Source organism: Spermophilus citellus, assembly GCF_964194105.1.
Source record: "Spermophilus citellus genome assembly, chromosome: 1".
NCBI lineage: Eukaryota > Metazoa > Chordata > Mammalia > Rodentia > Sciuridae > Spermophilus > Spermophilus citellus.
Genome location: NC_138182.1, coordinates 115,270,600 through 115,285,027, shown reverse-complemented (window position 1 = coordinate 115,285,027; position 14,428 = coordinate 115,270,600). Strand labels below are relative to the sequence as shown.

At 49.5% G+C, this 14,428-nt stretch overlaps 1 protein-coding gene across 1 annotated transcript; it reads right to left on the bottom strand.

Moving 5' to 3' along the window:
* Window positions 1-8,184: 8,184 nt before the first annotated feature.
* On the bottom strand, window positions 8,185-9,138 carry LOC308644819 (olfactory receptor 2G2-like; the record flags this gene model as incomplete). Its single annotated transcript, XM_081286515.1, has 1 exon — window positions 8,185-9,138. One exon carries the CDS (start codon window positions 9,136-9,138, stop codon window positions 8,185-8,187), a length of 954 nt encoding a protein of 317 aa, XP_081142641.1.
* Window positions 9,139-14,428: the final 5,290 nt, after the last annotated feature.

The window sequence follows — 14,428 nt, the reverse complement described above, 5'->3', positions numbered from 1 at the left end:
CATTTATCTCTAAGAATTTTTTGATTTCCTCCTTTATGTCTTCTGTAACCCATTGATCATTCAGTAACATATTGTTCATTTTCCAGGTAATGTAGGATTTTTTCCTTCCTTCTTTTATCATTGATTTCCAGTTTCATTCCATTATGATCAGATAAAATGCATGGTATTATCTCCACCCCTTTATATTTACTGAGGGTTGCCCTATGGCATAATATATGGTCTATTTTTTAGAAGGATCCATGTGCTGCTGAGAAAAAAGTATATCCATTTGATGATGGTTGATATATTCTATATAAGTCAGGTAAGTCTAGGTTATTGATTGTGGCATTGAGTTCTATAGTTTCTTTATTCAACTTTTGTTTTGAGGATATGTCCAATGGTGAGAGAGCTGTGTTGAAGTCACCCATAATTACTGTGTTGTGGTCTATTTGATTCTTGAACTTGAGGAGAATTTGTTTTATGAATGTCGCAGCACCATTATTTGGTGCATAAATATTGATAATTGTTATGTCTTGTTGGTGAATGGTTCCTTTTAACAGTATATAATGTCCTTCCTTATCCCTTTTGATTAACTTAGTCTTGAAGTCGATTTTATTCGATATGAGGATTGCCACCCCTGCTTGCTTACGAGGACCATGTGCGTAGTATATTTTTTCCCATCCTTTCACCTTCAGCCTGTGTGTGTCTTTTCCAATCAGATGTGTCTCCTGGAGGCAGCATATTGTTGGATTTGTTTTTTTTAATCCATGATACCAGCCTATGTCGCTTTATTAGAGAGTTTAAGCCATTAACATTTAGAGTTACTATTGATATATGGTTTGTACTTCCAGCCATGTTTGATTATTTTTCCTTTTTTAAAAAAAAATTAGTTTGTTTCTCCATGATTATCTTTCCCCTCGCCCTCTGTCTTTACCGAAGCACTTCCCACTGATGGTTTTGGTTATTGTTTTTCATTTCTTCCTCGTGTAGTGTTTTGCTCAAAATGCTTTGCAATGCTGGTTTTCTGGCTGCAAATTCTTTTAACTTTTGTTTATCATGAAAGATTTTTATTTCGTTGTCATACCTGAAGCTTAATTTTGCTGGATACAGAATTCTTGGTTGGCATCCATTGTCTTTCAGTGTTTGAAATACATTGTTCCATGACCTTCTTGCTTTCAGCGTCTGTGATGAAAAATCCGTTGTTACCCTTATTGGTTTACCCTTGAATGTAATCTGCCTCCTTTCTCTTGTAGCTTTTAATATTTTCTCTTTGTTCTGTATATTGGATATCTTCATAACAATGTGTCTTGACGTTGGTCTACTGTGATTTTGTGTGCTCGGTGTCCTGTATGCATCTTCAGTTTGTATATGTGTTTCCTTTTTTATTTCTGGAAAGTTTTCTGTAATTATTTCATTCAGCAGGTTACTCATTCCCTTGGTTTGAATCTCTGTACCTTCTTCTATCCTGATGACTCGTAAGTTTGTTTTTTTTTATGTTATCCCATAACTCTTGGATGTTTTTCTTGTGATTTTTTACCAGCCTTTCTGAGTTGTCTAGACTCTTTTCAAGATGCTATATTTTGTCTTCATTATCTGACGTTCTGGCTTCTACTTGCTCCTCTCTGTTAGTGGTACTCTCAATTGAGTTTTTAATTTGGTTTATCGTTTCCTTCATTTCTAGAATTATTGTTTGATTATTTTTTATAATCTCTATCTCCTGATAAAGATGCTTAACTTCTTCTTTTATCTGTTTATGTAATTCATTCTCAATGTGTTCTTTTGCTGCTTGAATTTGCTGTCTCGTATCCTCTTTAAGGTTCCATTCCATCTGTCTAAAGTGTTCCTTGAGTTCTTTATATGACCATATTTCTGATTACTCTAGGTCCTCCTGAATATTTAGGCTGTCCTGCATTGTTGGTACTCCTTTTCTTCCTTGCTTTTTAATGCTGCTCATGTTACTTCTTGTTCTGTTTGACTGCTGAGTTACTGTTTACTCCTATAGATTGATTTGATGCTTGGGAGGAAAGGTATTAGAAGGGAAGGGAAGAAGTCACTAAAGAGAATGAGAGTAAGCAGGTAGAATTCAAGGAAGGGGGAATAAGAAAATTAAGAAGAAATGAAAAGACCAAAGAAAAAAAATAGAAAAGAAAAAAAGAAAAAAAATTTTAAATAATAATAATAATAATAATAATTAAAATTAAAATTAAAAGAAAAAAAATTTTAAAAAATTGAAAAAAAAATTAAAAAACAACAAGAAAGAAAAATGAAAATGAAAGAAAAAATCCAAATCAAAAAAAAAAGAGAGAAAAAAAAATAAATGCAGTCTTAGAGTTTGATTAACTTCTCTTCCCGTAAGTGGCGCTGTGCCCACCAGGCCAAGTTTCTCCTGTCAATACACGGGAACCAATCACTGTGCAGCAGCTCCTCCCAGACTGGGCGAGTCTCCAATCCTGAGTGCCTAGGGCCTCCTCTTGTGTCTAGTCACTTCCCCACTTTTCCTCCATCCAGGCCCCTCTCACGGGTGCTGCTCACCACAATACTGGCTACACGCCAGGGCTGCTGCTCCCAGGAGCCCTGTTTTCATGAACGACTGGGCACACTCTCCCTGTTTGCCATTCCCTCAGACCCTAAGTTTGTAGAGCTTGGGGCTGAGAATCCTCAGCAAATTTTACTTGCCTTCCGGTAGCCATGCCCCCGGTAGCTGGTGCAAGAGACCTCCGTTGTCAGCACTGGTGGGAGCCGTAGCCGGGAGTTCCGCGCCGCGGGTCCCGGGCCACGTCTGATTCCCTCAGTCTGGCTATCGTGCTCACGGGAGAGCTGGGAGGGGCCCTTATGGGAGAGCTGGGAGGGGCCCTTAAGGTTTCTCCAATGTGTGGAGAGGGAAGGCTAGGGAATTACACACCTGTAGCCGCAGGTTTCAATGAAGTTATCTCCTCCGCCGCAGTCTGATGACGTCAGTTCTCTGCCATGGTGGTGTCTCTTGCAAATGGCGACAGTTCGTTTCCCTTTGCCGGGTGACCAATGCAACGGGTGGGTCCTTACTGTCTCTCCCAAGCCCCGTTTCAAACCTGTGGCCACTACCTATGAAGGCTCAGTTGGCATTTACCTCCGTAGGATCAGAAGGGCTGACCAGTTGTTTCAGCCGGATGGATTAGTGCTGAGTCACAGCTGTTTGTCTGCAGGAAGCAGGCGAACAGGAGCTTGAATTCAGCTGATCCGGGCTCAGTGTGTGTTCTGAGAGGCCCAGACTGTTCGCCCCAGATCCACATCAGCTCAGCATTGCCTAGTGATCCTGAGCAAACAGAATTTAGATTGTTTACGACTCCCTATGCCCGCGCAGCTGAAGAGGTCAGAGACTTGATCTCTCCGCGCCCGCCGCCATGTTGGAATCCCCCCAGTCTTTCGTTTTGAAAAGCACCAAACGCTGCATTGAGACCAAATGAAGGAAGCTCCTCGATGCCCCTCCCCAGATTCCCAAAGACTCTCTTCCCAAGCCCAGCCACTTTCCATCCCAACCCTCCCCAATGCTGACTGTCCTCTGGTACTTGATTTCTGAGCACCTGTTTTGAGCCTCTGAGACACTGCACCCTGGGTTCTCCACCACCACTAGAGACATTTTGTGTTGGGTGGGTGATGTGACCACATAACGTAGTGTGGGGATTTTGGGTCCCACCATCCAGAACCAATCCACTGAGACTTAAGCCATCCCAGGAGACAGAGTCCACAAACACTTGACAATGCTTCTGTCTGTGTCCCCATGGCACCTGACACCTGTTAGAACTGCCAATTAAACGCACCACCCTTGGAAAACAAGGAACTCATAATGAATAATTGTCTTTGCCCCAGCCATCTAGCTGAAGGCATTCCGACCCTCTATTTGTCTTTCTGTCACATGGTGTGGTGTTCAGCTTTCTGTTACTCCAACACACACCTGGGATCACCAACCTATGGAAAAGCGGGTTTGGTTCTGCTCATGGTTTTGGATATTTCAGCCCTTGCTTGGGGGTGGAACTGCTCTGGGCTGTGGTGTCCACCATGGTGGGAGCACATGGAGCAAAGCCGTTGACCTCATCACCTGGCAGCCAAAGAAAGAGACAAAGGAGAGGCTGGCACTGCTCGTGCCCTTGTTCTGGGACCGCCCAGTCCTGGTTTATGATGACTGGCTTCGAGTGCCGTGAGATCAAAGGAAGAGAGGCAGAGAGATCTCAGCTTGCACAGGGTAGGACTTAGGGGCTGACTGACACAAAATGGGTCCTGGGTGGCAGCAAGATCAGTTGGATTCACGCAATTTGGGTCAGAAAGAGGGGAGTATTAGTGGGTTAGGACAAAAGTGACTTCCTCCTGGCTGGAATAGGCCTGGTTTGTTAGGATAATAATGAAGAGCCAGGCACACCCCTAGAGCCAGGGTCCAGTGGTAAAGGCCACATGTGACTAATGGTTTTGTCTCCTTAGGGCTTGCTGGGAAACCAGGCGGGAAACCCAGCTAGGGTTCCCCATGACCCAGGATGGCTGCCTTCGAGCCAGTCTGCCCCCATGCACAGCTTCATGGGCACAGCCCAGTGACCCAGAGACCTCCCCTCAGCCCCATCTCCCAGGCTGGAGCTCTGTGCTGGGGGCCAAGCCTTCAGTGCCCAGGCCTTTGGGGACATTTCAGGTCCAGTCACAGTATTCCACCATGGCCCATAAGGGCCCTCGCAACATGCCATGCATGCATTTCAGCCCAGAGCACCAACATCTTAACTGCTACATGACCCAAAGTCCACGTCCGTCTCCTCCAAGACTCAGCTACCAGCCCTGTAAAAATAAAAATGAGAGGTACTTATTTCTGAGATTCAATAGTGGGACAGCTACAGGGTAAACATTTCTACTCCAAAAGGCAGAAAGAAGGGAACAAAAAGGAGAGCTCAGATCAAAGCAAGACCAAAACCCAGCAGGGCGAACATTAAATCCTCAGGACAAGCCCATCCTTCTGGACAAGTTGTGCTCAGACATGAGCTCCCAAGGGCTTGATTTTCGTGATGGTGGACCACTGTGCACACTGCCTGCACTTCTCCCTCCCTGGGGTCTCAGTGAAGCTTCACCTCACCTCAGAGCCCTGTGCATCATCACTGTCAGGGGCGACTGGCGGGGAATCCAACCCCCAACACCCTGTCTGGTCCCTGGGCCTTGCTTTGAACCCTTGGTGAAGCCTCCACCATGTCCTGCACCCTGCATCCTGCAGAAGGAGTGTCACATGGAGACACCCATATGAGCAGTGCTGGGCAGCCCAATCCACAGCTGCAGGACCTCAGAGCTGCTTGTTGGCCAAATGGGGTCACCTTGGGCTTGGGGCTCCCTGGGCCTCTAGTCTCCGCCAGTCCTGAAGCAGGCTTGCATTTCCACTTGTCTGAGCCTATGATGGCTGCAGCCTGGTTGGTTCCTGAGATGCCCTCAAGGTGCCTTTCCTCTCGTCCTGGTGCTGAGCATGTGCACCCTCCTGGGCCAAAATCGCACACCCTCTTCTATAAGGGAACTGTAACAGTGATGTGTTCAATAGGGTGGAACCGAGTTCTGGAGTTATGCCACGGTGGGATCAGGTGCCTGTCTCTCTCTTTCTCTCATCTACCTCTGTATCTCTACTTACTAACTGCGTTGTTTCTGTGAATAAAATGCATTTCACATGCCAATCGATCACAGTAACTGCGGGACACTAACTTTGGGGATGGCAATAAGTTGCCCCATGTCCAGGTTCAGTATGCAGAGCTGAGACCGGCCAGCGCTCCAGCTTCACCCATCGGCACACTCACTGCACTGAGAGGACAAGCCAACCCTGACTGCAGCTGCAAGGTTCGTTGTCACCCTTTACAACCCTTTGGGGACAGAGCACACTCCAATGACCCGGCCAGAAGGAACTCTGACTGTGAGGCGGTTTGAACTTGTTGGAGTTCCTACTCTGTCAGGAATTGCATCATATGACATTTCCTTAGCTTCCTTATTTTGTGTCCAGCCAGCTCTTGACCCACGGGATGAGTGGCTTTGAAACAACCCTGTTTGAGGTTCGTGTCTTACATGAGCATCTCCCACCCCCCCACCCCAGGGAGCTACTGAGTGGTCATGAGGATGTGAAGAGAAGGGGGAACCTCAGGGTCACCCGGCAACCTTAAGCAAGTGTCGTTCACCTAGCCGTTGGTCTGGGGGTGCCGGTGTCCCTGTTGGCAATAAACTGAGGAACTGCTGACCTGCGGGGTCACCCAGGAACAACGAGTCACACCCTCTCCCGGTGCGGAGGGCTCTCTTCTTCCTTAGACACCTCTGGGGTTCATTACTTTATAGAGGAAATATATCGTTTAACATAGTTTCTGAGCTAATAAAAATAGCATTGTATTTTTCTAATATTTTCTTTTTCTTTTTAAACTAATTTTCTTTTCTGATCTGACACACACACAAAAAAAAAAAAATACAAAAATGGTACATGGCAGTGGGTACTGTGATCCACCAGTAACCCAAACCGGGAAAGCACAGTGAGCCTCCTGCTCCCTGGCCTCTGTGGCTTCTCTCTGGCTAAGACACGGACAACCCTTCTTCCTTCTTGTTTTGTTATTTTTTTCTTTTATTTATGATTAGGTTAAGTTACCATCATTTCAAAATAATTTGTAATAATCAACAGATGTTTTCTAAGCCTCGTAGTAACCACAAAGCAAGAATCTATAATGCACACAAAAAAAGTAAAAATCAAGGAATCAAAACACACTTAAGCAAGAAATCCAAGTTCCAGAAATGGATCCTAAGTCCATGGAGCTTGTGACGCGACTCTGAAAGGATTCAGAGGAACCCTCTAAGAACATTCAGGCAGTTGTACAAATGGGGATGTAAAACTACAAGAGCCTTTAGACCCGAGGCACCGTCCTGCGTGTTCTAGTTGAACGGGAGGCAGCCGTGTGCCTCCCACCCAGGTTTCTCCTGCTCCTCTCACTTCTGAACCTTTATTCCAGCCGAGCCACATCTTGTTTAGTTCCAGAAGATGCTCACAGGTTCCTGCACATCACTGTGGCTAAGCCAACTGTCGAGGGACAAGAACTCCCACACGCAGGGCCAGTGTAGTCTTCCTCATTTCACCTCTGAGACTATAAATGGCCCTTCTCCCTTGACCTCGGTCCTGTCCTGCAATGGTCAGCACCGTGCAGGATGCTCCCCGCCCATTCTTGCTTGTCTCGCTGAACCGTTGGTTTATTTTGAGGGAGGTTTAAACGTGAGCATTCTTTCCTGCCGCGGACGGCCTAATGCCTGTTTCAGTAAAATGAAATGAAAAGGCAACATTGAGCTCACAAATTTTCCAAAGGTCAAGATCCAAGATTCTTCCTTTCTAGAACAAGAATGGTCCAGGCCACGGGCATTCAGAGTGAACCCATGTGAAACGAAGGTCAGTGGTTAGTGGAGATGATTGGATCACTTTGATGACGCTTTTCCCTGAAAGATAAACCTTAAAATTATGTAAGCTGTGTTTTGTGATGGAAATGTAGCCATCCAGCAGCAATGGGTGCCCTGTTCATACCTCCGTGGACGCCAGAGGAGAGCACACAACTGCATATTTCTTAGGAAGCAGACGCCAGTCTCACTTGACAGCTAGAAACTTGACGCTCATCAGATCTGAGCACAGCCAGAGCCGGCCCTGCTGCCCGCTGTCTGTCACGTGGAAGGAAGTCCTGGTCCCTGTGCAGTGTCAACCCTCCCCCATCTCTTCCCTGCCTTCAGCAGGTGAGCTGCTGGGGCAGTGAAGGACTGGTCACAGGACAGCTCACCAACACCTCCACACACCCACACACACCCCTTTTACCCTGCAGCCATCTCAGCAGCATCCTGGTAAGCACATGGGCCCTGCATCCCTCGGCAACTGTGGGAAGGCACAAAGAGAAGCTGTGTCTTCAGCAAGGGCCTGGCTGCTCTGGACATCCCCAACATGCCCCTGCTCACCTCAGTCTGGCAAAGCACGGATTTACAGTGAGTCTCATAAGTGCTTCACAAATAATGCACTTCACAGAAAGTCCCCGGAGCCTAGGGCACCGAGGGTTCACACCGCACTACTATTGAGTGGCGGCTAAGTTGGGAATACGCATGAATTCCAGGGAATTTGGAGAGAAAATGACACAAAAGTGTTCTGTTTTCAGATGATAAATGTGTTTACAAAAAGATGCCCTTCACCGTGTTGCATGTACACCTTTTTGACAATCATGTACAGCTTACTCCCAGGACCTTCTCTAGGACCCTCTTCAGTGCCCCTTTAACCTCCTCATTCCTCAGAGTGTAAATCAGAGGGTTGAGCACGGGCGTCACCACCGTGTAGAACAGGGAGACAAACTTGCCCTGGTCCTTGGATCGGCTCCGGGCCGGCTGCAGGTACATGAAGATGATGGTCCCATAGAAGACAGTGACCACCAGCAGGTGGGAGGAGCAGGTCCCGAAGGCCTTCCGCCTGCCAGCAGCCGACCTGATCCTCAGCACGGCCTGGGCGATGTGGCCGTAGGACACCAGGATGAGCGACAGGGGCAGCACCAGGAACAGGACGCTGGCCACAAAGAGCTCAGCCTCGTTGAAGGTGGTGTCCACACAGGCCAGCTTGATGAGCACGGGGACCTCACAGATGAAGTGGTCCACGTGGCGATGCCCACAGAAGGGCAGCCGCAGGGTGAGGGTGGACTGTACCAGGGTGGTGGCCAGTCCGCTGAGCCACGCGGCAGCCGCCAGGGAGTGACAGAGGCGGGGGTGCATCAAGACAGTGTAATGGAGGGGACGGCACACGGCAACGTAGCGATCGTAGGACATGACAGCCAGGAGGACACACTCGGTGGACCCCAGCGCGAGGGAGACGCAGAGCTGAGCCATGCATCCGCCGTAGGAGATGGTTTTGAAGGGATCCCACAAGTTGACCAGGAGCTGGGGCACGACACTGCTGCTGAAGCTGAGGTCCAGGAGGGACAGGTGGGAGAGGAAGAAGTACATGGGTGTGTGAAGTCGGGGCTCCAAGCGGGACACCAGGATGATGGCGGAGTTCCCCAAGGTGGTGAGCAGGTACAAGGCCAAGATGGTCACAAATAGAACCCTCTGCAGCCGAGGGTGGTCCGAGAATCCCACCAGGATGAAGCCTGCTGGGCCGCTCTCGTTGACACTTCTCTGCATCCACATCCCCACAGGTGCCGAGGCACAGCTGGGAAAGACGGCAGGCCCCACCAGGTCCCCGTGGCCTGCCACCTCTGAGGAGGGCGCTCATGGGCGGCTCCCTCGAAGCGGGCAGCAGGCGGCTGGGCTCTGTCCTGGTGTCTGCCTCTGATGGTGTGGGGTGGACTGTCCAGGTCTTGCCATCCAAAGCAGAGCAGAGGGCAACTCGAAGGTTTTACAAGTCTGGAATAAACTAGATCACCTTTCCAATTTATCTAAGCCTACTCCTGTTCGTCACTGTCTTCCTGGTTACAGAAAGGTAGAGACTGAGATATTCCAACTAAAGACAGAACCTCAAGTCTTACTTTAGCACTTTTCAAATAAGGGGAATAAAGTCTGTTTTTCGTCATGCCCAAGTCTGGACACAAGTTATACAGGTTTACGTGGGTGAGAGATGCTGGGTTTGATTTCACTAAGTAAAAGCCAGCTCCTGAGACTTGGGTGACCTGGCAAAGACACCGTCTGGGGTGGTGGAGGCCATCAGGAAGCTCTCTCCTGGCCTCACGCCACTCCCCACCTCCTGCTTCCCTCAGTCCTTGCTTCTTGGTCGTGTGTTCTCACATTTTGTGGCCTCCCTTTTGAGACCAGGTGCCTCTGGCCCCCACACTAGTTTTCCTGGGGACATGTCATCTCTGTGATTTTGACTCCCTTCTTTGGGGACCTTCGTACTGTACGCACTGGCTCAGGACACAGGTGCAGAACGACATTCCTATCACCAGAAGCAGCTAGGAGGAGGACGCTGCTGACCACGGCCAGTCCTTCCTGCAGGCCACAGCTACCAGAAGGACTCCTCTTAGCAGAGAAGTCGGAGCTCAGTGGTGGAGCACTGCCCAGCATGCACGAGGCTTCTGTCCCCAGTGCGGCAAAATCAGAAACAGAGAAAATAATTCTTTACTGGTATGTACGCCTGAACCTTTGTTCTTATGAAATCTTTGGCAAAGGAGAGTTTTGGTTTTTAATGCTTTTTTAAATTTTATCTTGTTGCCTTCAACAAGGGGCATGTGGCTCTTCAGAATTGTTTGTGAGATTCACAGAGTCAGGGGGAGCCACACACAACAAGAGTGCCCAGCAGAGGGATGGCTGAAAAGTCACCCCTACCCCTCTAGTCTTCCCAAGCGAGTTCACTGCGGTGTGGTCAACTGGTGTGCGGGTCACGTGACTCTCAAGGGAGGAGGGCACAAAGGCCCCGCCCCTGGTAGAAGAGGCCCTGCTGCTCCAGTCATACCTCAGAGACACTGTGACTGTGCCACCCACCTGAGCTGCGCTAACCCTGTGCACGTCAGCAGGGCTCCACAGCATGACAGCTGGGCAACATGGAAACCCCGGGCCTCAGGCAACACAACCCCCTTCTGGCTGCTGCACCACAATCTGACCATCACGACATGGAAATGCCCACAGCCTCCTTATTGTCTGATCCTGCTCCCCCCCACCTCCCCGCCCAAGGAAGTGCACGCACTGCATCGGCTGTGGTGAAAGGGGTGTTGGGCCCTAATAAAAGTCCACTCATGGGAAGCACCGGAGTGTGGACCGTGTTTTCTCTAACTTGTGTTCATAAAACCAGATCACTAAAAAAAAGTTTCATGCCCAAATTTGAAGAGAGTATTAAAATATATAATTCAAAAGAAACCTATCCAACAGCCAGAGTATTCACAGTTTGGGACTCCTGCTAAACAAAGTAAGATAATTAAGAAAAAATTATTGGAAAACTATCAGAAAAGGATTCTTGGATAAAAACATCTAAAATTAGAAATTTACAAAAGCCAACATAAATCATGGTTTGTGAAATCCCTAATAAAATATGGGGAGGGTATCCAATAGCACATTAGAAATGATAACACAGAATTACCAATTGCAGTAGTAATTTTGAGGATGTTTCAGGAACAGTTTAAGGCTCCTGCCTCAGACCGAGGCTGGCATAGAAGACGAACAGCGTGCTGGTAACACTCTGTGCTTTGGTTGCAAAGCTAAGAAACCTGGGCTGCAACACGCCATCATTTCATTCCTTACAGTAAACTTCATGGCCCTGGTATGAAAACAGACCCGTAGGCCAGAAGACCCAGAGCCCAGCCACTTAGACCCCATGAGATGTGGAAAGTGACAAACCCAACATAGTAAGGCCTGGGGAAAGGGAGGGAAAGGAAGCCACTCACTGGGGGTATCCATCCTCTACCAGTACATCTCCCAGGGACAAGATGAGCTCTGGACAGAGCCCTCCAGGCCTAGACCACAGTCTCTAGGAAGAAGCCCAACTATCGACCCTTCCACACACAAGTCCTTCTCGGTGGCAGTACAGTGAGGCCCCAGGGGAAAGAGATAATACTGGCCTTTGACGCCAGACCCTCCATCTGGGCCACTGACCACTGACCCCAGATCCTCTAGGAGACACGCTCTGGCATTAATTAAGTCACCTATATAAGCCCAGTCCCCCTTCTTTATTCAGTGGCTCATTTTCCACCAGGAGAGTGGGTCCATCAGGACCCTGAATAAAGAACCATAAATAAAGTGGGTCCATTAGAACCGTTTCTGAATAAAGGCTTTTGGCTGATGTGTGAAGTTTTTGTTCATCCAGGTCTTTTTCTGCGCTAACAGATACCGTCAATCTATCCTTGACAAAGTGCCCAAACATGCCCTGGAGAAAAGACAGCCCCTGTGTGCCCACTGGTGCTGGGGGTCTGGTTACCCAGGTGTAGAAGGATGGGACTCGACCTCACCTCCCATCCTGCACTTTGATCCTGAAAATGGATCAAAGACCTGGGAATCAGACCAGAAGCTAGAAACTCCTAGGAGAAAATGTAGGGTCAGCTCTCAGCTTGGAGGCAATGGCTTTGTCAGTAGGACCCCCAAGCTCGGAAACTTGGGATAGCCTTGGGTTACAAAGCCTCTTCCCATCAGACCATTATTAGTGAAGAGAGAGCACCCAGGGGAAAGTCTTGTCTAGCTGCTCTTCTGACAAAGGATGGATCTCTAGGATATACAAAGAGCTTAAAGTAGAAAGTTTTAATGAAATGAAATTTTAAAATTCAAAAGAAACACTTTGGGAGTCAAAGCTCGGTGTCCCTAACATACAGAGAGGTCTTGGAAAGGACTGCCTCACCTTGCTGAGCCCGGTGAATCCTGCAGTCAACTGCCCCTCCTCCAGTGCAGGCAGTCTCTGCCAAGGTCCAACAGGTTCCCCGCCAGCCTCCACGGAGGCCACCTCCCTGAACTTCTGCCTCTCCTTCTGCTCGACCTGCTCTCCCTGGACCTCACACACGCAGCCTGGGCCAGACACCATGGGCACAGACCTTCTAAACTGGCAGCTGGAAGGACCTTTTTGCCCTGGAGGAGTTCACAGAGTCTGGGCAGCCCACGGAGGGGGTCCTCCGGAACTCTTCTGGAAGATGCAGTTCTCTGAATCCCATGGCTGATGATTTCCCACCCTCAGAAATGACATGGTGATGACAAGGTGGGGGTGGGGTCTGTCCTGAAACCTTGCCAGCATCACTGGCCTGCCTGACTGGAGCACACCACGGACAGCCCTCACTTGAAGGGCTGGATGAGCCAGCTCCTCGCCACACCCCTGCTCCTGGCCCCTCCAGCTGCTCAGAGGGGCCCTTCCTGACACTCAGACTGCAGTGACATGCCCATCTGTCCCTCTCAGCTGTCACCACCAGAGAGGCCATGTGAGTCAACACCAGACACGAGCTCCCATACCCTACCTGGTTCACGAGGTTGGTCTTGTTCCTGCCGAGCACCCTGCACATCACTGCGGCTGCAGGGCGGGTGCCGGGTGCAGGCCACACGGAGCTCGCAGATTCTCTTGAGATGCCAACCCTGCCCTGAGCCATTCACCCATCACTCTTCTCTGCTTGACTCTTTTCACTTCCAGAATCCAACAACAGAACATAAATGTGAAGGCTTCTTCAAAGAAAAGAAATCCTGAACACAACTGTCTCTTCCAAGCCAAAGACAGAGAACTCTAGGCCAAAGGCTAACTAACTAGTTTTGCCTTTAACCAGAAAGCTCTTCAACTGAACTCAATGCCTTTTCCCTCAGAGGGCAATTCTGGGCTGCAGCGTGAGGGGGCCTGGGATGGAGAAATGACAGGAGGGGGCAAAGCCAGCCTTTTAATTGCCTTGAAGGTGATCAGCACAGGGAGGGGGGGCGGGGGTGACACCATCATTCCTGAGGAGGAGCATTGGGAAACAGTTCACTGCTTGCATCTGCTAAATCACACCTGGCCACTGTGGCTGGCCCTAGCTGCCAACCTCTGGCTCAGGAGCAACTGCTCTGGCAGTGTCTCCAGCCACCTGCAAGGAGTGGGTATAAACAGACCTTCCCAGGTGGAGCCCGGGTCATGGGAACTGCTGGAGAGGACAGAGTGGAAAGCAGACCAGGTGTTCCCAGAAGGCAGCATCGAGCGTGCCCTCCAGGGAGCCAGGCTCCAGTACTGGCCCCTGGAGACCACGTTGGGACTGAGGCCTTCTCCCAGGAGTCCAGGAGTCGGACCCCCAGGTGGAGCATGGCCCCTAGTTAGGAGTAAGAGGTGTTGCTCTGGCTAGAAGCTGCTTCTCAGGCTGACTCTCTGCAGTAGCTCAGAGAGGGGCCCCTGCTGAGCTGCAGGAAGAGGCTTCTTCCAAGAAAGATGAAGAGTAGGGTGGGGGGGACATCAGGAGAGAGTGAGCAGCAGAGTGGCAGCCTCGGGGAGGCACAGCTCACTTGGGAGAGAGAAGGAGCACCTGTTAACACAGCATGGGTCCCTGGAAGGCTTAGACAATCACTGTCTTTCTTCTACAGAAACTCAAACAAAGCTGGGCATGGCAGTGCACCTGCAATCCCAGCCTAAGGAGGCTGAGGCAGGATCGCAAGTTCAAGGTCAGCCTCAGCAGACCCTGTTGAAAGAAAAGAAAAGAAAAGAAAAGAAAAGAAAAGAAAAGAAAAGAAAAGAAAAGAAAAGGAAGGAAGGAAGGAAGGAAGGAAGGAGAAAAGAGAAGAGAGGGCTGGGGACGAACTCCATGGTACGACACTGCCAAATGTGCGTAAGGCACACCAACACAGTCCAAACCAGAGACTCCAGGTCACAGTCCTGGAAAAATACCCTCAGTCACGGTCTCTTCCATCACTTAGGGGTCTGTGTGAGACACCAGCAAACTGGGCGTCTCCCAAGGCTCGCACACAGCCATGGAACACCACGACGGGGTCCTCGGGGAGATGGCCACGCGGGCAAAGCCCCCAGGAAGCGGCCCATGGCTGCAGGCGGCTATGACTGAGGTTGGGC